At 57.7% G+C, this 27,585-nt stretch overlaps 10 protein-coding genes across 10 annotated transcripts; 7 read left to right on the forward strand and 3 right to left on the reverse strand.

The window, feature by feature from the left end:
• Window positions 1-377: 377 nt before the first annotated feature.
• Window positions 378-1,148, forward strand: LY79DRAFT_667077 (NUDIX hydrolase domain-like protein; the record flags this gene model as incomplete). Its single annotated transcript, XM_060563322.1, has 1 exon — window positions 378-1,148. The coding sequence occupies one exon, from the start codon at window positions 378-380 to the stop codon at window positions 1,146-1,148; it is 771 nt and encodes a 256-aa protein (XP_060417767.1).
• A 178-nt stretch (window positions 1,149-1,326) lies between these two features.
• Window positions 1,327-4,868, reverse strand: LY79DRAFT_625990 (uncharacterized protein; the record flags this gene model as incomplete). The annotated part of the gene is made up of 2 exons (XM_060562104.1): window positions 4,260-4,868; window positions 1,327-4,197 (listed from the first exon to the last, which is right to left on the reverse strand). Exons 1-2 carry the CDS (start codon window positions 4,605-4,607, stop codon window positions 1,327-1,329), a joined length of 3,219 nt encoding a protein of 1,072 aa, XP_060417768.1. The 5' UTR covers window positions 4,608-4,868.
• Window positions 4,869-5,316: 448 nt separating this feature from the next.
• On the reverse strand, window positions 5,317-5,983 carry LY79DRAFT_35939 (uncharacterized protein). Its single transcript, XM_060552729.1, has one exon. It carries the CDS (start codon window positions 5,868-5,870, stop codon window positions 5,472-5,474), a length of 399 nt encoding a protein of 132 aa, XP_060417769.1. The 5' UTR covers window positions 5,871-5,983; the 3' UTR covers window positions 5,317-5,471.
• Window positions 5,984-10,090: 4,107 nt separating this feature from the next.
• On the forward strand, window positions 10,091-11,331 carry LY79DRAFT_36047 (translation protein SH3-like domain-containing protein). The gene is made up of 2 exons (XM_060552737.1): window positions 10,091-10,363; window positions 10,580-11,331. The coding sequence occupies exons 1-2, from the start codon at window positions 10,342-10,344 to the stop codon at window positions 11,116-11,118; spliced, it is 561 nt and encodes a 186-aa protein (XP_060417770.1). The 5' UTR covers window positions 10,091-10,341; the 3' UTR covers window positions 11,119-11,331.
• LY79DRAFT_677078 (uncharacterized protein) lies at window positions 11,332-13,799 on the reverse strand (the record flags this gene model as incomplete). The annotated part of the gene is made up of 3 exons (XM_060564476.1): window positions 11,332-12,510; window positions 12,569-13,345; window positions 13,471-13,799. The coding sequence occupies 3 exons, from the start codon at window positions 13,797-13,799 to the stop codon at window positions 11,664-11,666; spliced, it is 1,953 nt and encodes a 650-aa protein (XP_060417771.1). The 3' UTR covers window positions 11,332-11,663.
• A 259-nt stretch (window positions 13,800-14,058) lies between these two features.
• On the forward strand, window positions 14,059-17,067 carry LY79DRAFT_600893 (uncharacterized protein). Its single transcript, XM_060561835.1, has 6 exons — window positions 14,059-14,506; window positions 14,566-15,271; window positions 15,336-15,896; window positions 15,976-16,084; window positions 16,139-16,229; window positions 16,284-17,067. Exons 1-6 carry the CDS (start codon window positions 14,200-14,202, stop codon window positions 16,889-16,891), a joined length of 2,382 nt encoding a protein of 793 aa, XP_060417772.1. The 5' UTR covers window positions 14,059-14,199; the 3' UTR covers window positions 16,892-17,067.
• On the forward strand, window positions 16,849-17,661 carry LY79DRAFT_36228 (uncharacterized protein). The gene is made up of 2 exons (XM_060552748.1): window positions 16,849-17,136; window positions 17,200-17,661. Exons 1-2 carry the CDS (start codon window positions 16,964-16,966, stop codon window positions 17,486-17,488), a joined length of 462 nt encoding a protein of 153 aa, XP_060417773.1. The 5' UTR covers window positions 16,849-16,963; the 3' UTR covers window positions 17,489-17,661.
• A 1,278-nt stretch (window positions 17,662-18,939) lies between these two features.
• LY79DRAFT_508817 (peptidase C1-like family protein) lies at window positions 18,940-20,573 on the forward strand (the record flags this gene model as incomplete). The annotated part of the gene is made up of 2 exons (XM_060553987.1): window positions 18,940-19,184; window positions 19,277-20,573. The coding sequence occupies 2 exons, from the start codon at window positions 18,940-18,942 to the stop codon at window positions 20,571-20,573; spliced, it is 1,542 nt and encodes a 513-aa protein (XP_060417774.1).
• A 1,239-nt stretch (window positions 20,574-21,812) lies between these two features.
• Window positions 21,813-22,704, forward strand: LY79DRAFT_36133 (uncharacterized protein). Its single transcript, XM_060552739.1, has one exon. The coding sequence runs from the start codon at window positions 21,997-21,999 to the stop codon at window positions 22,468-22,470; it is 474 nt and encodes a 157-aa protein (XP_060417775.1). The 5' UTR covers window positions 21,813-21,996; the 3' UTR covers window positions 22,471-22,704.
• Window positions 22,705-26,751: 4,047 nt separating this feature from the next.
• Window positions 26,752-27,580, forward strand: LY79DRAFT_543211 (uncharacterized protein). Its single transcript, XM_060557030.1, has one exon. It carries the CDS (start codon window positions 26,994-26,996, stop codon window positions 27,237-27,239), a length of 246 nt encoding a protein of 81 aa, XP_060417776.1. The 5' UTR covers window positions 26,752-26,993; the 3' UTR covers window positions 27,240-27,580.
• The last annotated feature ends 5 nt before the right edge of the window (window positions 27,581-27,585 follow it).

Here is a 27,585-nt window from a genome sequence, read left to right on the forward strand (position 1 = left end):
CGAAACGCACGAACCGCCGTCGGACACACCGGCGCGTCGCTCCGGAGGCGCTCCGGGCTCCTGCCAAAATCGGCCGCGGGCGTCCCCGCACTCCGCCCGACAGCCCGGCTCCACAAATTCCCGATGTCACCCCCGCACCCGCGTTCGGAAGCGGCCCAATCCCGCCGAGTCTGACGTCCGACCTCCAGGCATCCAAAACAGAAACGCTACTAGTGGGCATCCGGCAAGCCACCAATAGCCAGGTGAACCAGGCACCCGCCCTGTATAAATAAATCCCAGCACAACCGCCGACTTTCACAACGTTATCCTGATTCCTTCTCCGACACCAACCGCAACCAAACACAATTTCCAGAAACCCCCCCCCCCCCCCCCCAAATATGCCGCCCGCACCGCCGTCCCCTCCCCTGTCCTACACCACGGCCCCCGCCGTCCTCCCCTACACCCTCCGCTTCCACCCCTACCGCCCGTCCTCCTCGCCCCACCACACCCACCGCCTCTGCGTCAGCGCCGCCGTCCTCGCCCCGGCCCCGGCCGCACCCTCAACCTCCGCAGGGGGCGCCGCCGCCACCCCCAGGATCCTCCTCCTCCGCCGCTCCGCCCGCGAAAAGGCCCTCCCGCACCGCTGGGAGCTCCCCGGCGGCGGCGCCGACCCCCCGGACCGCGACGCCCTCGCCGCCGCCGCCCGCGAGCTGTGGGAGGAGACGGGGCTGCGCGCCGCCCGCTTCGTCGCCCTGGTCGGCTGCTACCAGTGGGAAGGCGCCGGGCCCGGCGTCCCCGCGACGGCCGTCCCGGGCGACCAGGGCTGGGGCCTGGCAGACGGCGGCGTGGGCGTGGGTGTCGTGGAGGCCTCGTCCGCGGCAGCCAACACAAAAGAAGCCGACACGATGGCAGCAGAAGCAGCAGGCGCCGCCGCAGGCCGCGACACGTGGCGCAAGTACACCTACCTCGTCGAGGTCGAGGCCGCGGCGGGCGAGGAGGGGGCCGCCGCCGAGGTGGTCGTCGACCCCGAGGAGCACGACGCGTTCGTCTGGGCCACGGAGGAGGAGGTGCGCGCCGGCCGGTGCGGCCGCGTCGTCTTCGAGTGGACCTCGGACGCCCAAAGGCTGGACGTGTTGAGGGCTTTCGAGGTCGCGAACAGGAAGCGTTGAGGGGGCGGACAAATACTGTGCGGGTGGGGGTTGGGTTCCTGGTCTTGTCTGCTTGGTACGGATGGAGAGGGGAGCGTGTTCCAAGAATCGCTAGTGCGTGCGCGCGCCTAGGACGCTGTTCTTTATAGACTTGATGTATCGCTAGATCCCATCGCTTCGGCCTCTATCTAACCCGTCCTTATTTCTTCTTGGATCCGCGTCCGCCACGCCCGCCTTTGCCCTGCTGCTGTCCCTTGGCGCCACCGGCGCCGCCGCTCCCGCCAGACATCATGACCCTGACCTTGCCGACCGGCACGACGTTGATGGACTCCTCGGCCTTGAGGCCCTTGATCAGCTCAACCTCCCGCGGCCACATCTTTTCCGTGTCCTGCGAGCGCTCGTCGAGCGCCCCCTTCCTGGACGAGTCCGACTTCCACCGCTCAAACACCTCCTTGACCGCCTTGCCCTTCTTGACCGCGCCCGGCTGCAGCTTGGCCTTGTACTTGAACTTGCCCATGGCGTTCCACGGCGCGCACACGGGGATCGCCTCGAGGACCTCGTCGCCGGGGAGCGGCGTGCCGACGAGCGAGTCGAGGAGCGTCATCTTGCCCAGCTCTTCCGAGTCGAGCACCTCGACGCCCTCCTCGTTCATCAGGCGGCGGATCTCCTCGTGCTCGGCCGTCTCCTTTTGCTGCCGTTCGTGCTGCGCCCGCCGCCGTTCCTTCTGGAAGGCGAGCTGAGCCTCTCGCTCCGCCTTGCTTTTCGCCTCCGCTTCCGCTCTGTTCTTGCCGCGGGCGGAGCCGTACAGCATCTCCGCCGCCTCCCTGTCCTCTTCGTCTTGGTCTTTGTACTTGGCGGCGATCTTCTTGGCCTTGCCCTTTTGACCTCGCTTGGCCGGTCTCTGCTTCTCCTTTGCTGCTTCGCTGGCCTTGGAGCTTGGCGCCGCACCGGTGCGCTCTGCTGGCGACGATGTCTGCCCCGTGGCTGCCTGGTCGCTGTCCTCGTCTTCCTTCTCTTCTTCCTCTCCCTCGGCTGGCTCGTCCCCCTCGTCGGCAGAGTTCTCGTTCGTCTTTTTCTCTTCAAGGTTGAGCTTGTCCATTTCCTCGGCAGGGGACTCTCCGGAAGCAAGATGCTCTTCTGAATCATCTTGCTCGTCTGCCTCAACGTTCTGGAGGGGGTTTCCTCGAGGCTTTTCGTCTTCGTCGTTTTCCGAGCCAATGTCCGACGCATCATCCGAGTCTTCATCCCTGGTCTCAGCAGCATCCGCCGCAGGCTCCCCGGGACCCTTGTCGTCAGCCGAAACCTGAAGGCCAGCGTCGTCGTACAGCCTGTGCTTCACATGCCTGGCCTTGCTCTCCTCGCTGATCTTGAACATGATTCCGATGCCGAGAAGCAGCTGGGCCGGAGGCAGAAAGTTCTTCTGGCCGCGGACCATGAAGCTTCCCGTGGGAAGATACTCTCCTGTAGGCGCAGACTTGGAAACCTGGTCGGCGTTCACCCACCAGGCGCCCATACCGGCCTTGGAGTCCCAGGCGCTCGAGCTGCACACAGCCAGGGTCCCAGCCTGAGCGAGCGTCGAGGGTGGGATCGGCGCATCGGGGGTGCTCGGGCTGTTCTTGATGATGACAGTCGCGGCACCGTGCATGTCGGCATGGACGTAGACATCTCCTTTGCGAAGGTATCGCTTGTACAGCATCTCGTTCTGCTGCGCATCCTTGCCGCCCAGCACCAGGTACCCGTCGGATGAGACGAACCAGATGAACTTCTCGAACCAGATCTGCTTACGGATAGGCTGCAGAACGGCCTTCTCCGTCTTCAGACCCTTCTTCAGTTCCGCCTGGATCTTCTGCTCGGCGTTCTTCAGCGCTATCACGGACTGCTGGACCGTCTTTTCCTCCTTCTTCGCGGCGCTCCGTTTCTGCTCGTGGTATTCTCTCGAGTTCGCCCAGGGCGACAAGGCGATGTTGACGTCGACCTCCAGCCGCTTGCCCGATTTCTGCTTATTGCTGTTGCCGTTGTCCTCGTCCTCGCTGTCAGAGGCGTCCGAGTCCGTCTCGTAGTTGGATTCATCGTCTTCGATATCTTCCTCCTCGCCCAACAACAGGGTGATTGTGTTCTCGGCGAGGTTTAGCGGCAGCTTGATGATCTCCGCAACTGGGTTGTGGCGCTTCTGCTCGCGCTCGATGAGCTTGCTGATGTCGACCCAGTCCATGCCCTGCTGGAGGAGACCGTTCACGGCGTCCATTGCCTCCTGGACGCGCTCCACATTCGCCTCGATGGCTGTCGCCTTTTGGACGTTGATGGATTGTGCCCCGCGGAGACCTTCGATCCGCTTCTCCTGGTCAGATCGGGCGGCATCAAGCTTCCTCCGCGCCGCTGCTTCTCGTTCCGTCAATTTTGACTCAAGCTTTTGACCCTCCAGAGACGAGAAGAACTCGTCTACGGTCTTGTTGTAGCCATCGAACTCGATAACCTTAACCGTGGGGTCGTCGGCAAACTTTTTGGGCAAGAAGGGGTGGAAGTCGTCGTAGAGGAGATCCGACCTCTTTGTTTCCTCTCCCTCGGCTGCCGGCGCGGCGTCTGACGCGGCGTCGGCCTTTGATCGGTACTTTGCAAAGATGTATCCCTTGGCTGTCGCCGAGCTGGTCGCGTCCTCCACGATGCTTCGTGCCTGAGTCAAGGCCTTCAACAGCGCATCCAACAATGAGTCGTTCTCGAGAATCTCGGCGGGCTTTGTCTTGCCGTCGAAACCGGTGATCTGGAACGAATGGTCCACCAGGATCGGGGGAAGCTCGGTGATGGTCGTCGCCAGACTGCGCCTCAGTTCGTCGCCTGGCTTCACCTTGATTTTCTTGCCTGCCGTCGCAGTTGCCGCGCTCTTCTTGACGGACGATTCTAGCGCAGCCCTCACTCTCTCCTTGGTCAAGTCCGGAACGCCTTTGTAGTTTTGTCGGTTATCGAGGGAGTAGTTCAGTCCCACTCTCTGAGGCTCCTGTCCTTCGCCTTCGGGAACATTTCGCAATAGTGTAAGAATCTTGAGATCGGCATCGGTCAAGATGACGTTTCCGCTCTGCAAAGAGGCAAGGTCATTAACGTGTCCCGGCGACTCCGGTACGAATAATAGGTACTTACAGCAAAAAACTCGAGGAAGAGTCGGTACTGGCCGTCGCTGAACTGAAACTCCAAAATTCTATCGGTTCCGATCTGTTTGACTGACGTCAGACGTCTCGTCTTCAGATACTTGCGCAGCCGTGCGACAAAGGCGGAGGGCGCCGCGGCTGTGGTACGCGTGAAGTCTGTGAGGTGGCATCGGAAGCCAGAGTCGATGATGAGCTGCTTCTTGTTGTCGGGTTTCGCAAACTTGAACAGCAGGATCTTGGACGAGAGGTCGTAGACGTTGGCCAGTCGCAAGGTGGTGAGGCTCTCTTGGAGCTCGTGGGCGATGACCTTGACGTCGATGGAGGAGAATCGCTGCTTCATTGCTTCTCTGGCGACTTTCTTGAGCTGTGTAAGGTAGGCTACGTGTGTGGCAGTTCTGCGCCGGGTATCTCGTGGCGGCTTTTCGTAATGGGAATGAATCAACTGAGGGGCACAGAATCTGTGATGCGAGTGAATAATGGCGGGGCACTCGTGGCTGAAGAGCTTTAGAAATATGGGTGCGCCACGATGACGTCACGTGCGCGGTTCTCTGCCGTTGAGCTTGTCTTTGTCACCTCAGCAAGATGTTGTTGGCAAGCGAATATGTTTCAACTTTAGGATGAGTCTGTCGAGATGAGAGACTTACGAAAATTTATACTCCTAAAATGGCTGAATTGGGTGATAGACAATCGTTGCAATGCTTGCTCAAGTCTGGCTCCTGGGCGTTCGGCGATGACGCATCGCCAAACTTGTAACGCCACATTTTGAGCTTCATCAAAGACCTTCGATGTCTCTTCGTAGTGAGCTTCAAACGCCACCCCCAAGACTGACAGCTCCCAAATCAAAGAAAAAGAGAAATAAGAACTCGGGCCGGGCCTGCCCGTTTGGCTCTTCATGGCGCCATACTACGAGTAGCCAAGTAAAGATGTCAACCGACTAATCTAATGCTGTCGGAATACCGGTTCCATCAACTACGTAGACGAGGCATCAGGTCAACAGTTCGTATCAAATCAAAGCCAAAATGCATACAATTGTCTTCATCAGTCTTCAGAGTCAACTGCGACGTTGACTTGAGTGGCAAGCATCTTGATCGACAGGCGAGCTGTCAAAACCTGTCTATTGCTGCATTCCGTGCGATGACACCGAACGACGGCGCACTTCCTTCAAGTCTAGGACGATCCGTCTATCGCCATGTCATCTGACTGATCAGCAGACCTCCAGCCCTTTCAGCTGGCTCAATATATGGCCATTAAGGTTTCGCCATGGAGTTCTTCCAAATCGGAATGGGTGGTTCGGCGGTCGCTCAGAGAGGCTTTCCACCTTTGCCCGAATTGACCCTAGTGGATTGCGCGGGCCAGGGAAAACGAAACCCGATAGTCGATGACTAGGCAAGGCTTTGCGCTTGCCGGTGTAAATAGTTGACCTGGCATATCCGAATGTCCACCCGCCGTTTCGAATTGCAATACAATGGGTCCCTAGTTTTCCTTTTTGCTTGTTGGAGTCCGAAACAAACCTCTCTGCAAATTGCCATTTGTGCACATTGAACCGACAACAGACAGCGGGCAGCGGCGCGGCAACAAAACTGAGGGCCAGGGAAGCTTTCATGTGATCCGTCAACACAACACAACCAAACCCTCATCCCTTCCGCGATATCGCCGGCGACGAAAAGCGACATTGCCGGACCGAAAAGGCGCTTTCCCTATGCGGTTAGAGCGAGAACCAGGGTCCTGTCGTTGGTTGTCACGGCAACCAGGGCCCCTCCAAGGGAGCTCCGTGCCCGACCGGTTCGCCTGGTTTGGTGCCAGTGAGAGGCGTCAAGAGAAAGCAAGATTCAATCGGGAGTCCGGGACAACCCAGAGCTGGGAGGTTGGCGGTTATCTACAACTCCAGCCTCCTTCGTACCAGATTCTCCTCGAGCGAGGGCAAACCTGGGTCGGAGACGTTGCTCCATCATGACTCTGGATGGATCCATCGATGGACGGATATGGTTTGACAAGGACCCCATCCGGGCGCTGCGGGCGGGATCCGCCAGGCACCTAAGTCAGGGTAAGGTGGGCTAGGTGGTAGGGTACTTCGCCTTGGCCACGTCGCTGGGCCCCCCAATCGTTACTGGGAAAAGAAGCAAGACGCCAGCCAGCCCAGCCAGCCAGCCTCGTTTTGCATGTGCGACCGTCAACTTGCATGAGTTGTGCGGCGGTTGCAGACGGACAGTCCAATGGAGGGATTCCACGATGTAATTGACCCATTGTTCGATGCCCGTACAGGTGCGAGAAGCGGTCAATTGGTGGTTCTCGCCAGGGCCTCAGCAGCAGGCGCCGGGTCGGCAAAGCGATGGGAGCTGAAGGGTGGTTGGGGAAACTCCGAGACTGGCCAATTGGGTGTCGGGGCTATCACAGCCAGGTTATCCGGGCCATGCAGACAGTCGATAGCGGGCATTTGGGCCGTGGACAAAACGAAGATCGTCGTACCCAGCCACCCCAGGTCGTGTTTGTTGGTTGCGACGGGCGGGTTGACAAGTCAAGTTGCCAAATGTGACGGACGGGGTCTGCGACACGTAATCACAGAAGGTATTCGTAAGGTCGCAATGCGATCAGTCGATTCAGACAAGTTTCAGTAGGTAGGCAATCCACGACAGCCGTCAGCAGTGCGGCAAGAGACGCCAGCGCCAGTCCGTGGCGGTTTCGCTAGTTAGTGTCTGTTCTTCGCCTCGTGGTCGAGGTGCCAGCCAAAAGGGAAGACAAGCGACAGTGGGTTGATTGGGGGAAGCTAGAGCTTATGGCATCTGTCACGGCATCTGACTGGCCGAGGCCGTAGGACAGGAAATTGGTCCTCTTCCGTTCGTTGGGCGTTATGGGTCTGTCAGGACCAGCCCGGCGACGTCGATGGAAGGTTCTCAGCTTCTCATGGACCACAACGGGTGCAATCTAGGATGGAGGGAAGAACATAAACAAGGCAGAGCGAAGGTCGGGCTGATGGTCGGTCGGTCGGTCAGTCGGTCTATCAATTCGTGGTCAAGCTGTGCTGAACGGCCCACTGTGGACTTGGGAGTTGGAGGTGGGATGGCGGCATGGCATGGCATGGCATGGCATGGCTAGCTAGCCGGCATTGCCCGGTGCGCCGCAAGGTGCCTAAAATAGTGCGCAACGCCAAATGTACCCGAGGTGTGTGTGCGTGCATGCGTGCCCGAGCTTTGTTCACCATTCGTACCTTACCTGTCTGTACCTTGGTTTAGTGTCCGCTACCCGCACCAGAAAGCTCTAGGGCAGCCCATCGTTGCGCCTCCCGCCAAACTGACAGCTATGCTGCACGCGTTGAGAGACAGCCAGGTTCACTGTGACTGACTTGGCTAGCTGAATCTCGAGGTAAAGACGACCCATTGGGCCAATTGGCGACGTATCTCTGTTGTCGAGCTGTCAATTGGTGTCGCTAGGCGCTGTGCTGTATCTACTATGTACTACGTATGTGTATGTATGTGTATTCGAGGTTGGAGGGCAGGAAGAAATGGAGGAAGAGAGAGGTACGTACCGCCAATGCTCACGTTCACATTCTGCCAGGCCCCACCCCAGCCAGGTTCCTAGACAGTTCAGTCCAGTCAGGTAAGTGCATAGTACGATGTATTACTCGTACCTTCCCAGGTTACATCAAGAGGGGGGACGGACGGAAAGAAGCTACTGCCTACTATACCTGCCGCGCCAGAGGGAGAAAAAAAAAAAGGAAAAAAAAAAAAAGGTGCCTGACTTGGCAAGCCCGTGGAGACCTCAGATGCAAGGCCTTCACACTTCCATCCCGCAGTTCAAGGTTTTTTCTCTCTCTTCCTCTCTCCGGTATCAAAGCTCGGATGGAGCTTGGAGCTGCGTTCCTTGCCATCCCATGTCAAATCTCCACCCTCTCCTCCCAATCCCCAGACCAATCCTGTTCAGGACGCAATAAACAATGCAACATCCATCCACAGCTGCTCGAGCCAATGTAAACATTCCCACCCAACACACGCTCGCTTCGGCAGCTTTCTCTGACCCAGCTTGTTTTTACGATACACACTAACTAGTATCCGTACAGTGCTCTCGGTATCCGTACCCTCTCTGCTCGCACAATCTGTCCTTCGCATCACCCCACCGAGACAAGACAAGCCAGACCCTCCCCCATCTCATCTCGATATCTCACGCCAAAAACAAGACGAGACAATCCGCTCGAGTCCCAAGTCCCTGACGGCCTCGGCATCCACTCGTAGCCGTCCATCCATCCATCCATCCATCCGCCTATCCCAGTTCTAGTCCCACATGCACGCAGAAACTCCAGACACACAGCATTCACCCAGCCCAGCCTAGTCCTTTGCCCCGGCAACCCTGGCTACCCTCGTCTTTCTGCATATCACCGCTGCTCACCTGCTTCTGGCCTACTGCTCCGTCCAACCATCGGTGCTCTCCTCCCCAGCCCCCCCGTCTTCAAAACCCAATCCGCATCGCACATCTTGACCGACCCTCTTCTCCCTCCTTCTTCCCTCCTCCCCCATCCATCTTCAAAGCTTCAAACCGCCCTTTCTGCCCATCTCGCAATCCCCTCTTGTCGGCACAAGCCCCCTTTCCTCCAAAATCCAAAAGAGAAGAGAAAAGCACAAGAAGCGCGCGTCACTCGAACGACCGGCTTCTTCCACCTTTCCCTTCCCCTTTGTTTTTTTAGGAAAACGAAGCAAGAGGATACTCTTCTTTGCCTTCCTCACTCCGGGAACGCTTAGAAGATTCTCCTCTCTGCGCCCCTAGGCCGCCAATCTGGATTTTGAAGCCCGCATCCCCGTCCCCTTTAGCGTCTTTCCCTCCACCTACAAGGAGAGTGAGACACAAACCCAGACCCAGACCGTCACCCAGACTCACGAGCAGCTTGAGATCAAGCTCCCCGAGAAGAAGCCTCTCAAGCCCGGACGGGAAGGTCAATACTCTTCCTTCACTGCCACCGCCGCCGAACAGCAGCTTCCTCCTCGGAAAGAACAGCGCTTCAGCGAAGAAGAGGTCCGTATCGAAGAACATTACCACCGTCCCGGTGTCCACCACGAGTCCCACCACTACCGTGAGGAGTACCGGTATGTCGACCTCTTTTCCTCTGCGTCTTCTGTCACCCCCCCCCTCTCTCTCTCTGTCTGTCCTGTCATTTATTTCTTCTCTCTTTCCCTAATGGGGTGGCCGGGAATCATCAGATACTTTTGTGTGTCCTTCCCCCCCCGTCAGCCGTGTGTGCTGCTTGCTCGATGGGCAGCAATGGCGGCTACGGTATTGGTACGACATCCATCGATTCGTCCAGCCAGCCCCCCAGCCCCCTCCCCATGCAGCCCCAAAACAAACAACACACACACACCTACACGCGTCACCGCCTTCTCCTCCTCGTCCTCCTCACCCCATCCTCCGCCTCCCCTTGGCAACCTGTCTGTCTCTCACACCTCGCTTCTTCCCTCCCCTCCCCTACCCCCTCCCCTACCCCCGGCCTCGGGACCGCCTCAGCTCACGCCCCGGTCTTTCACCAAATTTCCCTCCTTGTCCTTTACGAGCCGCCAGTCATGGACCCTGGACGTCTCCCTCCCCCGGCACCCTAGTCCCTAGTTGGCCAAGTAACCGCATGTCACATCAAATATGTCTCCCGGAGCGAAAAAGCTTCCCCGTCGAGCTCCCCCATCATCAAAACATCGACTGACCTCTCTCTTCTTTTCTTCCTGTCCAGCCCTGCCCCTCCTGTCCAGCACGTTACTCAAGAGTTCCACGACACTCATATCCACAACGACACTCGTGTTGAGGTTGACACCCGCCACCACGAGCACCTGGTAAACCCGATTGATAAGATCGAACGCCAGTACCGCAAACGCTTCCAGCCTACCTACCACCGCGAGGAAGTCACCGTCGAGCACTTTCCTGCCCGCTCTCACCACTCGGGTCACTCTCACCACGCGGGTCACTCTCACCACTCTCACGTCGACGAGTACACCGTCGAATCCCACTCTGAGCGCCCTCGCCCTCAGTACCAGGAAACCGTAAAGGTTACCGAAGAGACCGTCGAGACCGCTCACGTCTCCCGCCCCCAACACAAGTCCAAGATGGGTTACTACGACGAAGAGGGTAAGCTTTCATCCCCCGCCCCCCGAGTACTCACTCCCCCCCCCCCCCCCCCAGTGCGGTGCTTTGCTTTGGCTCGTTTTGTGTTTCGGTTGCGCAGTTCGCTCCCCCCATTTCATGTGGACCGAGACTGAAAGGTGTTCGCACCGCCAGGCCACTATCACTCTTTCCGCCAAGGCCTGCACAAGCTGGCTGACAAGATTGCTCATCCTCATAAAGGCCCTGATCGCTACGAGGTTGCCGAGATGCGCTCCTCCGTCTCCCGCCGCTCCGCTTCTCCGGCCCCCGCCGCCGCCGGCGGTCCCCCCCTCCTCCCCAACACCGTCACCATCCCCTGCCACCACATCCGCCTCGGCGACTTCTTGATGCTCCAGGGCCGCCCCTGCCAGGTCATCAAGATCTCCACTTCGGCTGCCACCGGCCAGTACCGCTACCTCGGTGTCGACCTCTTCACCAAGCAGCTCCACGAGGAGTCCTCCTTCATCGCCAACCCCGCCCCCAGCGTCGTCGTCCAGACCATGCTCGGCCCCATCTTCAAGCAGTACCGCGTCCTCGACGTCTCTGACGGCCACGTCACCGCCATGACCGAGACCGGCGACGTCAAGCAGGGCCTGCCCGTCATTGACCAGTCCAACCTCTGGACCCGCCTCACCAATGCCTTCGAGTCCGGCCGCGGCAGCGTTCGCGCCCTTGTCCTTCAGGACAGCGGCCGCGAGCTCGTCGTCGACGTCAAGGTCGTCCACGGCTCTCGTCTGTAAACGCGCATCGTGTTATGTCTGGGTATCTAGCTTATATGTCATGTACGAATTACAGATGATCAAAGGGTAATGGAGAATTTGAAGACGACTTTTTTTTATGGACAAAAAACATACCGGATACAGGATCCTCGGAGTCTTTCGCGTAGATATATAGCTCTGTATATGATCCATCATCCATGTGTTGGTGCCACCGTCGCTGCTCGTGTGTCTTTTGAACTCGTAATCTTGCCCAATGGCTACCATGCTTCGATGGGTGCCGCTGACACGAAGTGCCAACCACCTAGACTCATGCCATTATACGTCTTAAACAACATAGCAGAACACATGGTACGCGGGTGGCCCTTTGTGTCTACGGCCAATACGGAGTACATGGGACTGACTGACTACTTGCAATTCCTCCCATTTCCGATGACAGTCGTGCATGCATGTTGTATAGAGTATGTATGAGGCTACTACATGGGGCAGTGTCGGCTATACGGTGGGTGCCCTTGTTCATAGCAAGAGTTGTTTGCCCCCTCCCCGCCTACATCATCCTCGTCGGCCGCTCACATTTGCGGGCAACACCTCTCCAGCGGCACCACGACCTCTCTGTACACCACCTCGGCGAGTCGCAGGTCGCCGCGGTCGTCGTCCCGGCCAAAGTCGAAGCAGATGCACTTGCGGATCGCCTCGGACAGCGCCCCGCCGAGCTCTCTGCCAAAGTGCCCCTTGAGCGACTCCTCGGCCCTGCACGCCCACAGGAACGCGCCGCAGAGCCTCGTGCTCTCGTTCGGCTGGCCGTCGTCGCCGAGCGACTCGGCCCAGGACGACTGCTGCTCGAGCGTCTGGCCGTGAAAGAGCTCGAGGAGCACGACGCCGAGGAGGAGGAGCGACGCCTTGGCGTCCCACACCCGGCCGCTGTCCTTGGAGCCGGACGGCGGCGACGAGCATATGTCGCGCGAGGTCCGCGAGAAGTAGGGCCCCAGCCGCTTCGGCATCTTGCCGCTCGACTCGCAGCAGACGAGAAAAACATCGTCCTTGGACGGCTGCGTCGGTATCCACGACGACGTGGCCAGGCAGAGAAGGGTGAGAGCGAAGCTGAGGCCGACGGAGAGACGGCTGTGTCTCGCCTTGGTAGTCTGGAGGAAATGGTCGATGGATTGCGTAGTCGCCGCCTTGAGGGTGCTCTGATCCAATGGCTCGGGTTCCAGTATCACCCGCCGGCCCTCGTCGAGCGATAGCGTGTTACCTTTGTCACATTGGGGAGTGTCGGCACCCGTCACGAAGTCGCAGAGGCTCTTGACCTCTCTATTTCGACCTTCGTCTGTCTGCGCCGAAGATGGCGGGGTTTCTGCGTCGACGAATCGTACCGTCGTGGACGAGTCGTCACTTTGAGAACGCGATAATCCGTTTCTAGACGACGGTCAACCTCAATCGTCAAGGGGAAAGGGAGAAAGTGGTTTGAACTCACTTCTGTTGGGGTTCTTTTAGACTCGAGCCACTGGTGAGTGTGGTGGTACTGGTTGACAAGCTAGTCGTACTGAGACTGGAGAGCGACGCTGGCTCGGTCGAGGTCTTGAGCCCCTGGGAGCTGTCGGGACTTTTCCGATGTTGAAGCTTTCTCAACTTGTTCGCCGCGCTCTTGAGTATGGACTTTGGCGGCGTCTTGCGTGCCTGTACCGATATCGACAAGGATGTGAGCGCTAGAGTGGCAATACTGTTTTCGCTTGCTGCGCTCGAGGCCGACTTGAGTTGGCTCTTGACGAGCATCTGACTCTTCAGTTCAATGGCCGCGTCAGTCTTGATGGTTGGTGCAGCCGGCGCAGGGTCGAGGGCTGCCATACAGTCGACAATTGTAACTGTCTCGACCTGCAGTCGTAGTTGCTTGGGATTAGCTTCGGCTTCGAAAAGGACATTGAAGTATCCGCGTTCGGCCGCCCGAGGCGGCTTTTGAATCGCTGGATGAGTCGCGATGCCGACTGTGTGCGCAGCCGAGCAGCAGCATTTCCAACAGCGGGCCAGGCATTCGTAAAATGTGACGGCCTGGTTATGCAGGTCGCGGAACGGGATCGTCGGCTTCGTAGCGGGGGGTCTGGTCACTGTTGAAGCTCTGTCGAAGAATTGGTGCAGGTCGTCGTTGATGTTCGTGATACGCTTCAGAAGGCGGTCCTTTTCGCTACTGAAGCTCGTCTGCAAACGATACAGCTCGCTTTCGAGATTAGTAGAATCCAGGTAGTAGACCTGTGCACTCGGTCAGTTTTGGGGACTGGATCATGGATTAGTTGTCAGGCAAAGGCTGCAATGCAACATGGTCTTGCCTTGTCAATAGGAAGCAGGTTCTGCAGTCCTTCGATTGCCGTGTTGAGCTCCGACAGATTGCACATGAACCATGTGAACTTGTTCTGTGGCAGGCGGTGCCGCAGCTCCTCTTGGATGTGCGGTTCGTGCCAAAGGGTCGACCTCGGGTTCCTCAGTAGGCCGTCATAATCTCCGTCCGTGATGTCCAAGGGATCGAGCAAGCGCTCCAGGACTTGTATGTAGGCAATCTCCTGGGTGGCTATCGTCGAGACAAAGTTCTCAAAGGACGTCTCAAACTGCCACCATGATTTTGTCTTGTTGAACACCGTCCCGAGATCCTTGGCCGTGTCACAGAGGACGGGAAAGGCCCCGAGGACGACGCCGGCGATCTCGAGTCCCGACATGCTGTCCCCCCCAAGACTAGAATTATGACAAAAGCACCCGGGAATGAGCGATGAAGTGGTAGAGACGGCTACGACTGAGAATTTCACGACTGTCAGCGGGGTAATCAGGCTCGGCGACCACGGGGTTGGTGATGGGCTGAGCTACTCATCCTATCCGGCTGCATGAGCTGACCTGCCCCATTGGTCCAAATGGCTGCAGGCTGAGGCAAGCGAGAGGAGGGGCCGTTCCTGGCTAGGTAGTACTACATACCTACGTAGCCTCGACCGTATTCCATTGCTCCTTCTGGGATCACTCAATCTATTCTCTCGGCTCATGCACAATCTTCTCTCTCACCTCATGAGCTGTTCTCCCATCCCAATCTCAGGTACTACCGAGAAACTCTAGCAAGCGCGGTCTGCAATGGACAACCGAGATGGGAACGAGCCTCCGGCTCCCCCCCTTTTGACGATATCTTCGCTTGCTCATAGCTGCCACGCCGCTTTTTCCAAACTGTGTCAAGACCTCCTTCTCCCATCAAACGAGTACCATGGCTTGGAGCCCGAGGCAACTGACCAGGCTGGCCGCTTCAACGTATGGGCCTTGAACATTGGCGCCCTGCAGAGTCCACAGTCTTCAAGCTCGCTTGACTCGAGACTGAAGAAAGCTGAGCGCATGAGAACCAACGTGGTCTCGGGTCTTCAACGTCTGGAGGTTGCTCTGAAGAGAGGTTGGATCTAGAGCCCTATCGGCATGTGCTTGTTTCCAATGCTAACCAGCTTTCTTCAGCTAACGAGATCGCGCTGGGTAACATACCTAACAGGACAACCAGCCCAGCTACTACTGAAGAAATCATCAAGTACTCGGTGGGAACCGTGGTTAGAAGTATTGATGAAAGGGATCACGGCTTCACCACGGAAATCAACGAATTATTCAGCAACATTCAATCATGCATCACGTATCTGTTTACTCTCTCTACACTGCTTCGTCGAAGTCATCCTCGTGGACGCACTTCGCAGCAGGGGCCCCAAAGCTCGCAGTCGGATCCCGGGCCCTTCGTCACCAATGCAAAGGACAAGTTTCCGAAACTCAAGCAGCATCCCTGGTTAGCAGAAAGGATAGGGCAACGAACTGCTCGCCAAATGGAATATATTCGATATCGACAGAACCATCGTACGAAGCTGGCTCGTGTTGACGACACCCCCATACCAGACGAGCTTGCTGAACGAGCTACGACAAAAGCGACTTCTTTCCATGACACCATTGCTGTATCCGACAGCATCAAACAACCTGTTTCGGGCTCTTCTCGAGAGGAAAGTATATACACTGTGGCCACGTCCTTCGCCCAAACAGCTGTTGGAGAGACTTACTCAGGCCGGATTATCCCACAGCTGACAGACATGTGGCTGGACGGACGACAGCTCCGTTACGGTGAACCCGTGGAATGCCCTTATTGTCGCACAATTCAAATCATCAAGAATCGATACCATTGGAAGTGGGTCTCTGGAACCTTTTGTAACCGGTCAGAGGGCGGAGGGTAAAACTAACCCTATGTTTAGACACCACGTATATCGCGACCTCCAGACCTACGTTTGCTCGTTCGAGCATTGTTCAGAGGGGCCATTCCAGACTTCCCACGAATGGTTTCAGCACGAAATCGACAAACACAGACGGCAGTGGAAATGCGTCTTGTGTCATGCAAGGTGCAATTCCGCCTCGGCCCTGGAATCGCATTTTGACTCTCAGCACCCATCGGTCGTATCTGCCACGCAGAGGAAGGTGATGCTGAAGGCTTGCGAAAAGCCCCTAAACCACTTTGATACAGAATCTTGTCTGCTCTGCGATAACTGGCGCCCGTCATCAGAGACTGGCGGTAACTCTAACAACTTTCGCTCGCATCTAGCCAAACACTACCAAGACCTCGCCTGCGAAGCGTTACCTTTAGCCATTGAAGGCCTCGAGATTAAAGCTGCCGACGTCATCGATGACGATTCCACACCCAGCGACGACGATGAACACAGCACGACGGGTGAGGAAATGAACGGGTTGCCTCCCAAGGAGCCAGTTCAGTGCGAGTGGGATGACTGCGGGAGATGGTTCCCGCGGCTTGCCGAGTTAAAGTGAGATCCAACCACTGGAGCGAGGGCTTCCTGTACCCTATTCCGCGCGGGTAAGATGCTTTGCTAACAGCTCTTGCAGCAAGCACTTTGTAAAGGATCACCTAGAGCCCCCAGTCCCGTTCCAGGCTATGAACGCTGTAACATTGCTGAAGCGCCAAATTGACAAGCAGCGCAAGTACATGCAGGGGGTGCGAACCCCATTACTACATACTTATTAGAATTGCACTAATTTGATGGCGCAGGCTAACGATGTTCTCGTTGACAATCACGGAAAGGGTCTTGACCAGGAGGGTCTTGGCAAACTGCTGAAGCTCAGTGAGGGATACAGGCAAAGTAAGCATTTATGGTGTCTGGTTATTTTTTTTGACTCACTCTGACTCTGATCAGGTGAGCCCGAGGTTACCGCCACCAGCTCATCGGCCAATTTTACCCTCGAAGAACCCTCCGAATTCAATCCTATGAATCAGGACTACACAGATGCCATCGAACCCCCAGGCTTCTCCTCACCAGCCTCGGCCCCCTCTCGACCGCCAGGCCCGGCGCCTCAAGTCCTCTCCAGCTCTGAGGATTCAGATGAGGAATGGGATGAAGACACGGAGGCCGAAATCATTCGCAGGCGACAGGAGAGGCTCATGCGGAGGCTCCGCGGACGCATTGGCATGCGCACTATCTCGGAGCGTAGTGAATCCGACCACGAAAACTGGACGCCTGTGGATCCTGACGCCGTCGGCTCTTTTGCCCGTAGACTTCGGCGACGAGTCGGAAACCGGCCTAATCTCCTTTTCCAAGAACCGCCCATTGGGGGCGCGGAAGCGGAGAGTCCACCGCTCAACCTAGCACGGGAACACAGCGACTCCGACCACGAAGACTCGATGTCTCCCAACTCTGAGGAGACCTACACCATTCTTCCACCAGCGAGCGGTTCCATGCGAGCGTCTCCATCGTCCAATGCCAACGGCGAAGACAGTGTGGTTCAGCTCCGTTCGAGTATGTGAGACGTTGGTCTGCCTCGGGACGAGTTGCCTGGGCTGCCCGTGACGCCTTTGACCCAATTCGTCGAGATTTCGATGAGCTCCGCCAGCGCCAACAGCAGCGGCAAGCTCGATAAACCAAACCCCCGCTGCGAGGCCTCCGGTTGCCAGAAGGCTTGCGATCCGGGGTCCAGGCCACGATGCCGCAAGAGCCCATACTGTCAAGAGCATCTACTTGAGTGTCCCACTGGCTGTCCCCACCGGAGAACGTACGTTTTTCTCTGACCCCAGGACCAGATACGTGTCGGGTAATTAAGTGTACCAACGAGCAGGTTAGGGTTCACGATGCTCGCGTCACTAATCGTCTCTGCTGGGACCACCAGCCCGCCGAGGTCCGCGAAGCTTGGTTCAACGGTACCCTATTCCCAGCACGTGGAGCCGCTGGGGCGGACACACGGCCAACTTCGTAGACTGGTCCCGCAAGGTTATTGCCGCTTACCGAGACTCAGAACGACGGTAAAGTCAGCATCGGCCAGCTGGGGCACCTTGGCGATTGCTTCGCCGGGTTTCATTCCCGAGCTCATCCGGAGACTCATGCACTGTTACCAAACCAGTAGGTGATATGACAACTCGACCGACGTGGTGCCGGGGTTCACAGATGCTGCTTCGGACAAGTCTTTTAGACGACTGGAGCTTTTTGGACTGTTTCTTGGATCAACCCCATCGTCCTGGTTTGTCAAGTCTTGTTTTTATAGCGGCCGACGACGGCCACACCCGGTGCAGATGTTCATTCCTACGTTCTGCGGGCAGTGGGACTACGACACGAATCGGCTCGGCTTTGGTGCCACCGGTCGGCGCCGTTGTGGATCCAGAGCTCCGGAAATGCTTGTGGAACCCTCAACGGGGTTCTCGTCTATTGTGTGAACAATGGCACGTCGATACAGCTCAAGCGTGTTCAAAGTAGCCCATGTTTTTATCAGCATACCTGCAGCAGCCGGATCTCTGGGAGGTATTTTGCAGACACACGAGCCCGGCTAGCCCTACACGCCAGAAGTTCCCTGTCGTCGGGTGCGCAGGCAAAGTCGGCGAAGGAACCAACCAGCCAGATGGCGAAATTACCGGCTACCAAATAGGTAAAAAAAAAGGGATGAGAGGAATGCGTGATTAACTGACTAGCGGAACTGAGTTTCAACGGCTTGGTTTGTCATCTTGGATCCCCCCCATCATTGCGTGCTCACCTCTCTCTGAACCGTCCCGTCCCATCTTCCGCAACCGGCACACACACGCACACATAACCGGCCCGGCGCCCTCGAATGCCCCTCGGCCTGCATCATGTGAGGATCCTTTGAGACACGATCTTCGAGCTCCTTGGGGGACCTTGATGGTTTCCTGTATCGCGTGCGTGGCTCTCGCTCCAATCCGATTGTAGCGATCCCTGTTCACTTGTCCTCCCCCTCCAAACCCTCCCGAATGCCCTTCGCTGTATGGCCAGATCCCCCACTGCCCCCCGCCCGCCCCGGACTATCGAGCTCCAACTCCAACTGATAAGAGAGACAACGCAAGGGGCCGGCACCCCCACTAACCCTTCCTGGGGAAAGCTTGACCTCCCCGACCTTTGCTAGCAAAAGGCAACGCAGCCTAGGTTTCTTCTGCATTCGTTATCGGCATCAGTATCAGGCGGATCGGTTGGCAAAGGATGGGCAGAGACAGACAAGGAACGAGGGGGAGGGGTGGTGGTCCGGATCTGGGAGGAGGTTACGACTCGTGTGTAGCCTGTTTCTTGGATGCTACGACCTCAACACATGTCACTTGAAACAACTCCCGAGGTAAAGCAGAGCTGCTCTTCCCCCCTTCTCTGTCTCTCTATCCTTTTCTCTCGAGTCTGCACTGTCCGGTCGTCAATTGTATGACCGTGTGTCTTGTCTCACAACCTATCAAAGACTCTCACGCAACACCGTTATACTCCCATCGTTCGGTTCGACGACGACGACCCCGACTTATAGCTCCGCGTATCGCTTCGAGCCAAGCGAAGCAACAAACAAAAAGCAACACCCGCCTGTAAAGACATAAAGATGGGTTCCCAGCCGTCCAAGCCCGCCGCCGACGCGGCCAACGAAAAGGCCCTCATCGAGCGCCTCCGCCGCTTCCAGATGGCCGCCGAGGGAGACGACGGCGCCTCCTCCGTCGACGCCGGAGGCGACCCCGGCAGCGAGAGCAACGAGAAGGGCGACGTCAGGCTCACCCGCGAGCCCGAGGGCCTCCCCGTGCACCTGACGCAGTCCTGGCAGTCGCGCTTCCTCCAGGACCCCAAGAACAAGTAGGTCCCTCCCCTCCCCTGCCCCCGTCGGCTGTGCCAAAAAAGCACCTAGACCGGGCCACACGCTCCAAAGACTAACAAGACGTGCAAAGGCTCGCACTCACGGCCCTCAGCACGGCCGACCCCCGCGCCGTGCTGGCGTCGACCCCCGCGAAGCTCGCCGACCCGCACGTCTTCAACACGCGGATCCCGTTCGAGGGCGCGCCCATCACGAACCAGCGCTCGTCCGGGCGATGCTGGCTCTTCGCGTCGACCAACGTCTTCCGCGTCGCCCTCATGCGGCGCTACAACCTCGACGCCTTCGAGCTCTCCCAGTCCTACCTCTTCTTCTGGGACAAGCTCGAGAAGGCAAACTACTTCCTCGAGCAAATCATCGACACGGCCGGCGAGGACCTCGACGGCCGCCTCGTCCAGGCCCTGCTCGGCGACATCGTCAGCGACGGGGGACAGTGGGACATGGTGTACAACCTCATACAGAAGTACGGATGTGTCCCGCAGGCGCTGTACCCGGACTCGTGGAACGCCATGAACTCGGGCGTGCTCAACACCATCGTCAAGACCAAGCTGCGCGAGTACGCCCTCGCCCTCCGCCGCCAGGTCCGCTCCGGCTCCGCCACTGCCCAGACGCTGTCATCGGCCAAGGACAAGATGATGCGCGAGATCCTCTCCATCCTCACCATCGCCCTCGGCCCGCCGCCCGGTCCACGCGACGAGTTCACGTGGACGTACCTCGACAAGAACGGCAAGCCGCACGAGCTCCGCACCACGCCCGCCGCCTTCGCCCGCGACATCTACTCGCCCGAGCTGCGCATCACGTCCTCCGTCATCGACTCCATGGTCTCCCTCGTCCACGACCCGCGCCACGAGCCGCTGACGCTCCTCACCGTCGACCGCCTCGGCAACGTCGTCGGCGGCCGCGGCGTGACCTACGTCAACGTCGACATGGCCACCCTCAAGGCCGCCTGCGTCGCCATGATCAAGGCCGGCCTGCCCGTCTTCTTCGGCTCCGACGTCGGCAAGTTCAGCTCCACGGCCGCCGGCGTCATGGACCTCGACATCGTCGACTACGAGCTCGGCTTCGGCGTCTCCCTGCTCGGCATGGACAAGGCGAGCCGCCTGCGCACCGGGGAGAGCGCCATGACGCACGCCATGGTGCTGACGGCCGTCCACCTCGACGCCGACGGCCGCAGCGTCAGGTGGAGGGTCCAGAACAGCTGGGGAGAGACCGCCGGCGATAAGGGCTGGTTCGTCATGACCGACGCCTGGATGGACGAGTTCGTCTACCAGGCCGTCGTCGACCCGCGCTTCCTGAGCAAGGAGGTCCGCGCCGTCATCGGCACCGAGCCGACCGTGTTGCCGCTGTGGGATCCCATGGGCAGTTTGGCGTAAAACCCCCCCCTCCACGATCTCGTGTCTGGGGACACGGAGGAGTGGGTATAGGCGGATGCTCTTCATTTAGAGAGAAGGGGGTTGCGAACTCCAGTCGTTACGATACGGCTGATGATGATGACAACTCTCAGGATTTGGGCTTATAGCAGGGTAGCGTTTTCAATCTACTAGTTTCAACCGTTATCCACATGACAAAAGGTTTTCCCCACGGCCGTTGTTTCTGACAGATTAGTCTCAAAACAGTCCAGCATCGACCTGGCCATCAAGAACAACAACCCCCCCCCAACCCCCTTTAGCCCGGCGCCATCGACTGCCTTCACCCGACGCGGTTCGGACCGGCGTCAGACTGTGGCCAGGCGAAGCGGACGACGTGGAACTGCGGCCAACGCATCGGCCAGGGGTGCCCAATCAACTCAACTCCGACTAACCATGTTGAACCGGCCGTTCACCTAAACGCTATTTCCGGACGGAGACAGTCCTATGGTGGCCGGATGCGTTTCCCCGGCCCGCCGACCACGAACCCCGGGTTTGCCGCCTCAACGGCTGTCGTCTGCAACGACCCTGCATCGCTCACCTGAATAAGTTTCGCACTCCCCCCCGCGACTCAGGGTCCACCGAGGTTTTTTTTTTTTTTTTTTTTTTTTTTTTACCCCTTTCTGGCCTGTGAGAGTTCTCCCGGCCCGTGAAGTAAAACTCATCTTCGATGTGCCGAAAGGTTCTTTCGGGCTTGGATGAGCGGGCTGATTAGCTTCCCCCCTGGTGAAGTCAAAGTGAGGCGAGGGGGTGACTCATGGCGAACGAAACCCGGTGCGCCGGTACAGTTTGGCCGGTGTACGTGGCAGTTTCGGGTACGCGGTCGGTTTGCCATTGATTCGGGTCTGAACTATGAGTGCTTACGAAGCTCAACGGATTTTGTGCGAGAACAAGGGGGGCCTTCGTGTTTCTTGTTTTCCAGCAACAGCCGTGTGGGATGGGAAGCAGATTCAAAGGCTCGAGACCGGGACTGCATGTTTTGGGTCTTCCCGAGGCTAAGCTGGGCCGGCCCGCGGAGCTAGGTTCGACGTTATTGCGGCGGCACATGCAAGGCCCCGTACACTGTTCAGAACGAGGCCTGACCTGCCACGCCCTTATATTATAAACTTGCGCCGCTGGATGGTTCCATGAAACCAGGAACGCATGAGTTGTGGGCGTCCTTGGGTTGGTAATCCGTCAGTCGCGCTGGCTGTTTGGCTTCTGAAAGACATCGGCGGGCCTCAGTTCAGATGGCACTGCAGTTTTTCCTTGGCACTATGGCAGCCCACGTGGGAAGACGACCAGTCCTGGCCTCAAAGTCTCGGCGGCCACAGCTCAACCGAGACTACTAGTAGGTAGGTGGCTTGACGCATCCTGTTGGCACAGAGAAAAGCCTGCCGGCGTATCAAGCATGCGCACGTATCGCCCCAGGGCCCGCTATCAACCGTCGATCTGGGTGAAACGTCAAGAGATCGAGATGCGAGCACTGCGACTTGCAATTTTTCAATTTTTTTTTTTTTCACAAAGTCGCCAGTCAAACAATGGCGCTCTAGGTAGGGATTGCTCGTGGGCCTGCAGCGCGAGAAACGTGAAGTGGGCGGCCGGCGAAAGGGGCTTCTGGATGGATGTGCCCGACCGAGCGGGCGAGAACCCAACGACATGCCTCTGTTCCTTGAGGTTTGTCAAGGCCGGGGGATCCCCGTCTTGGGCTTCTGCGGCACGGGCTTTCGATAGAATGCCCCCCCCCCCTTCGCCTTCGGGTCCGTCCCAGCCCAACTGCCAACGTTGTCTGACGGAGATATGGCTCGAGTGGGATTGGGCATCCCGAAGAGTTACGAGAGATGCGCTGCTGGTGGATGAAAATTTTCCCAGCTGGCCAGCTTAGGAGCTGTTGGCTAGGCAAAACGAAGCGTCAGGAAGATCATTGCTCACGGCCATGTCTCTCGGCAGGGGCTGTTTGGGCGAATCCTTCCAGACGGGATGGTCCTTGTCGGGGTAGAAAACGACGGGCCATCATCACATCGCTACCATCTACATCGGGTGGTTTGCGCGGATGGATAGACAGCCATCCCTTGTATCAAGTTATCGCATGTCACATTGCACACACACACAGCTAAGGCGTCCTGGGGAACGTTACACTTGTTGCTCTTTGCGTGTCCTGTGATGTCGAGAGAAATGGCGCAAATTACCGGGCAACTAAGAGTAGGGGAGTTGTGGCGGTGAGCAGCAGCAGGCAACGGAGATTTCTCGAGTCGCATCGCATGTTTGGGGCTCAAAGATCAGCCCCAACGACCCCACGCGGCAGTTGCGTGCGGATTGAAGGTGGAGGACGAGTCAAAGAAAGGGTTTCCAGTCACGGCGGACAGACAGATGCAAGGCAATACTTGTTTGGTCGGGTGTTTGCACAGTGGCTTATTCTGCAGATGCGGAAACCTCGGGGATGCGTCTCACAGAAAGGCAACATGCTGCAGATGCAATGGAAAGGGACGGCAAAGTCCTTAGTCCGAGGCGGAACCCCCCCTGGTGATGGTAGTAGTGATGGCAGTGTACAAGAGCGGTGGGCGTGATCCGGCGGTCGGTAGGAGGGCGGGCGGGGCTGTCTCGTCCTCAATTGTTGTTCTTCAACATGGGCCCGAAAATTGCATGGGATAACTGCCGTCGATGGGCGTGCCATGACATTCCGGTCCAGATCAAAGGGCGACGCCGCGGAGAGGGTTTCAAAAATGCTTTTCGGTGCGTCCCACAGTTGGGCGTGGTAGGGCTACCGTGCCGGCGGGGAGGGACAGCCAGGCAAGGGCAGGGAGCGGGCAGGCGTAGGAGGCTTGAAGCCGAAGATGGACGAGGCAGCGGTTGGGTCGAAATGGGTCATGGAGTTTGGCGGTGCCGACGGCCGCGGGATCGAGGCGCAAAGTTGCAATGGAGCCCAACAGACCAGGATGTCGAGTGATGGGAGACAAGCCCACACACAGCAGCAAGTCCACTCAGACATGGAGATGGTTTAGGTTAAAGTCGGGGTGGCGGCTCGGTGGGTGGGGGGTTAGAAAATGGCTGACACTGGATGCGTCGATGTCTGTGACAGGAAGGGATCGTGGCCGTTTAGGTTCGGCGAATTGCAGGACAGGCAGAGAATAGGACAATAATGCCTCGTGGCGGCCAACGGACTCGGCTGAAGTCGATATCGCTTGTGCGGCGAGGGGCGGTGGCCTGACAGGCTGGGCGGGATGTCTGGACGGACGGACGGACGGTCGGTCAAGTTGGCACTGGTGTGGTGTTTTGCCGATGAATGTTGTTGCTTGACGGCGGGAGATGACAACATTTCGCCCGGCAGGTGTGTTGGCGTTGCTGGATTGTTCCGGTCGTTGTCTCTTTCTCCGTCTGTCCTCTCTGGAGCAGCGGCAGCAGGAGCAGACGTCTGCCTGGCTGCCTGCCTAGGTAGGTAGATACATACCCCTTCCTTCCGTCTTGACAGCCAGGTTGGATGAGATTGGCCTGCAGTGCGCGCCTTCCTAGAAACTGCATCTTGGACCGGACGCCCCTTCCGTGCCACGAGTAGATACCTATGATGTGGGCTTTCTAATGTACGTATCCGTACCTGCCTAATGGAATGTACGTCGTACTTGCACGTGCATCCAGATGCCTGAGGAAGGGTCGCCTTATTTCAATACTTTAGTACCTGAGGAAGGTGCCGACTGAGGTCTACCGTACTGTCGTTTCTCTGAGCCGAACCGTCTCGAAACATCCTGTTAGCGTAACTCTGGCAAGCCCACCGTCGCCAAATCAATCCAGCCCGCCCAACTTCGCACGTATCGTGTCGACTCACAAGCAGGTACGGAGTACTATACATAGTCTATCCTCGCCTCTTTCCTTTCTGCCTATTGGTCCATCTACGGCCTAGGTACAGTTCAACCGCTGACTGAGATACGTATCCAAAGGACGAATGTCGACGCTCCTCATTGACTCACCTCGATACAAGCCCGTCCGGGTTCAGAGACTCTCATCGTCACCACGCGCTAACACCGGTCCCATCCGAGACCACCATTCATCATTACCGCTCCAACTGACGTCGCCCCAATTCCAGCCTTCACTCTGTTGACAGCAATCGTGTTTATTCGGTACCTAGTTGCTAGGTAGTCAGGGACCCGAAACTCCCCTAGATACCCTGACCCTAGCACCCACTCGGACGGCGTCACTGCCACCGCACAGCACAAGGGACGGCTGCGACGTTCAAGATGGCAAGGCACTATTTGACAAACGAATAAATGAAGCAACACTCGAAATCTTCACCTGCTCCGGCGGGCGCTGCAGTGTCTTGTTCCGGGTTGTCCCACTTCGCATTCCAAGATGTCGGCCGCATTGCATCTGCACAATACCAGGGCACCGTATCCAGTAGCAGCCCACGCAGCACGAGAAACCGACAGCTCCGAGCTTGTCGTTACGCCCTAGACCCCCCAACGCACCCCATCTGATGTGTGCCTTGCCGGGAGAGTGCGCTGGTGGAGTCTGTTGGGCGAGACCTGTCGGGTGCCACTCGACCTCTGAACTATTGTATGGTAATTCCCAACTAGAGCTACTACTACGGTTAATTCAAAAAAAGCCCTGGAAAAGACAAGATCGCCGCGTCCTGGGCCTTGTCTTGGGGCGGTCGTCCAGCAGGACGTCATCGTCGTGATCGACACGGACGACAACCGGCTTCCCGAAACGGCAAGGGAGCGACCGTTTCGCACACCCGCGAAGCCCTACCAGAAGCCATCAAACCTGCCAACGGCCTGCAAACCGACATCAATGGCAAATTTGGTACCTTGCCTCGCCGTGAGGCGTGTGGTCTCGCCTCTTTCACCTGTCACTGTCCCCCAAGGTTTCACTCTCCTGATCAGCACCGCCAATCGAATCCTCGGGTCGAACTAAATTAATCGCACCAATTTCGCAGGTGTATTTCCCGCCACTCGGGGGATATTCTTGTTTCTGAATGCCTGCTGTCTCCTGACTCGAGGCGTCAGCGCTCAGCAAAGCAACAGCCTGTGTGTCATCACATCATATTTCACCCACGCCTGATGGCCTGCTTCGGCCCCGTCGTGGTGCCGCTCGACTGGAAAACACTCGCTTGGGCGGCTACCTGCACCTCAAAGAACGACTCTGCAGGATAAAGCCGGCTTTTCCTGCTGCTGTGCCTGCTCGAGGCCCCACGTAGTTTACACAAGAGAGCGCAGGCGCGCAGATGCGCAGATATCGAGACAAGGACGGCATGGCATGGCATGCAAACAACCGTCTGCTCGCTTTTCTTTCGTCTGAACTCTGCAAGAACTACCTCCCTCGACTGCAGAGACGAAACGGCCCTAGCAAAGCAAGCCGCTGCTGCATGCACCCCTCTGACCGGCCTGACGCTTGTATCTCGAGTCTGAGCGGCTTTGACTAGGTTCTTTGTGGCCAAGTAGCGACCTGTCTGTGGTAGTCGTCGTTGCCTGAGGTGGGCTGAAAGGGCAAAACCAAACTGCAGAAGTCGAGATAGAGCAGCCGAGTCGCAGTTTGTCAGGCTCTCGGTGGTTTCGTCGCTGACGGGCGGGGGCGCTACAGCACGGCATTGGCGTTGGCATTGACGCTGGCGCACGCCCGGCCATCTTCTGCCAACCCAATCGTTCTGTGTCAGCCCGGATGGGGGTGTATACCTACAACTGACTGTTGGCTCCGTCCATCTTTTCAGCGCCTCACAAGAATTCCTATATCTGTGCTACCTATCAGCAGCCTTGACAAGGCGGGAGTGGCACCTAGCCGTTTTTCGAACCCGGATAACAGCAGCCCCCTCGTCGTGTTCCCAGGACCCCTACTAGAAGAACATTCTTTTGGCGACGGCAGGCCGGCCGCAACGTCCGCGCGGTGACATTCCTTGGCCTTATCAACCAAGTCCTTGGTCCTCTCTGTGCTTCGTCAACATACGTACCAGCACACCATCATGGGCGGCACGCAACACCATACCGGCAGTGTAACTGCGCTACGGATGATAATGTACAAGACAAGCTCTCGGCAACCAGTCAAGTTGCCTGGCCGTTTCGCTGATCGTTTGCTGGTCGAGTGCTTTCTCACCCTTGGCTGAAGGGTGTCCCCGGGCCATCCATGATTGAAGCAAACCCCTCCCCGCGATCCTTACTCCGTGTCGGCAAGGATCAGTCGACTCGTAGCGTCGTCATTGCGCCCAGGATAACCCCCCCTTGTCCTCCCAGAAAAATACTTGACGCTACAGTGTCTCTCAATCATCGCCCAATTTTCGCCCCCCATCCTCGTCTTACTCTCTCTTTTTCTTATTCGCCAGCAGCCTCAGCCTCGGTGACGTTATCTTTGTCATCTGGTGATTGATGTTAATTCCCTTCTCATATCCTCATCTATCCTCCTACATGCCATAAACCCTTACACCATATGTCATGCGCATCGTCCATACTCGGCACCACCGTCTTGTTTTGTCTGGAACTCGTATGGGGACGGTGCATGGATTCATATCTTTGCCCTATTTTTGAGCCCACGCCCACGCCCAAGCCCACTCTGCCCATTGCATTGATTGCATGCGCCCTCGATTCTCCTGCTCCTCAGAAAGCTGACTCGCCCCTCTTTTCTCCCACAGCTGCAGGTGTATGCAGTGCAGCAGTGCAGTGCAGTACACACTAGAACTTCATTGCGAGCTTGGACGTTTCGACAGCGATCTGAAGCCAGTCCAGTCCACCCACTCTAGCCTGACATACCTAGCCCACCTGGCCTGACCCGAACCCGACGACAACACCTAGCCCCAGTCCCATTTGACCGGGGGGGCCCTCATAAGCGCAAGCAAGACTGGATATTGAATTAAACTGAGGTGAACTGAGGGGAGACCGGACCCCGCCATTCTCACAGCTCATACTGACGACTATTCCGCTTCGGTGGGCTTCCCAACGACTGCCCCTCCACCACCACCACCACCACCACCACCACCTCCTCCTCCTCCTCCTCCTCCTCCTTCTTCTCTCCCTCGCACCCT

This window comes from Colletotrichum navitas (assembly GCF_030913465.1).
Source record: "Colletotrichum navitas strain CBS 125086 chromosome Unknown LY79scaffold_10, whole genome shotgun sequence".
Classification (NCBI taxonomy): Eukaryota; Fungi; Ascomycota; class Sordariomycetes; order Glomerellales; family Glomerellaceae; genus Colletotrichum; species Colletotrichum navitas.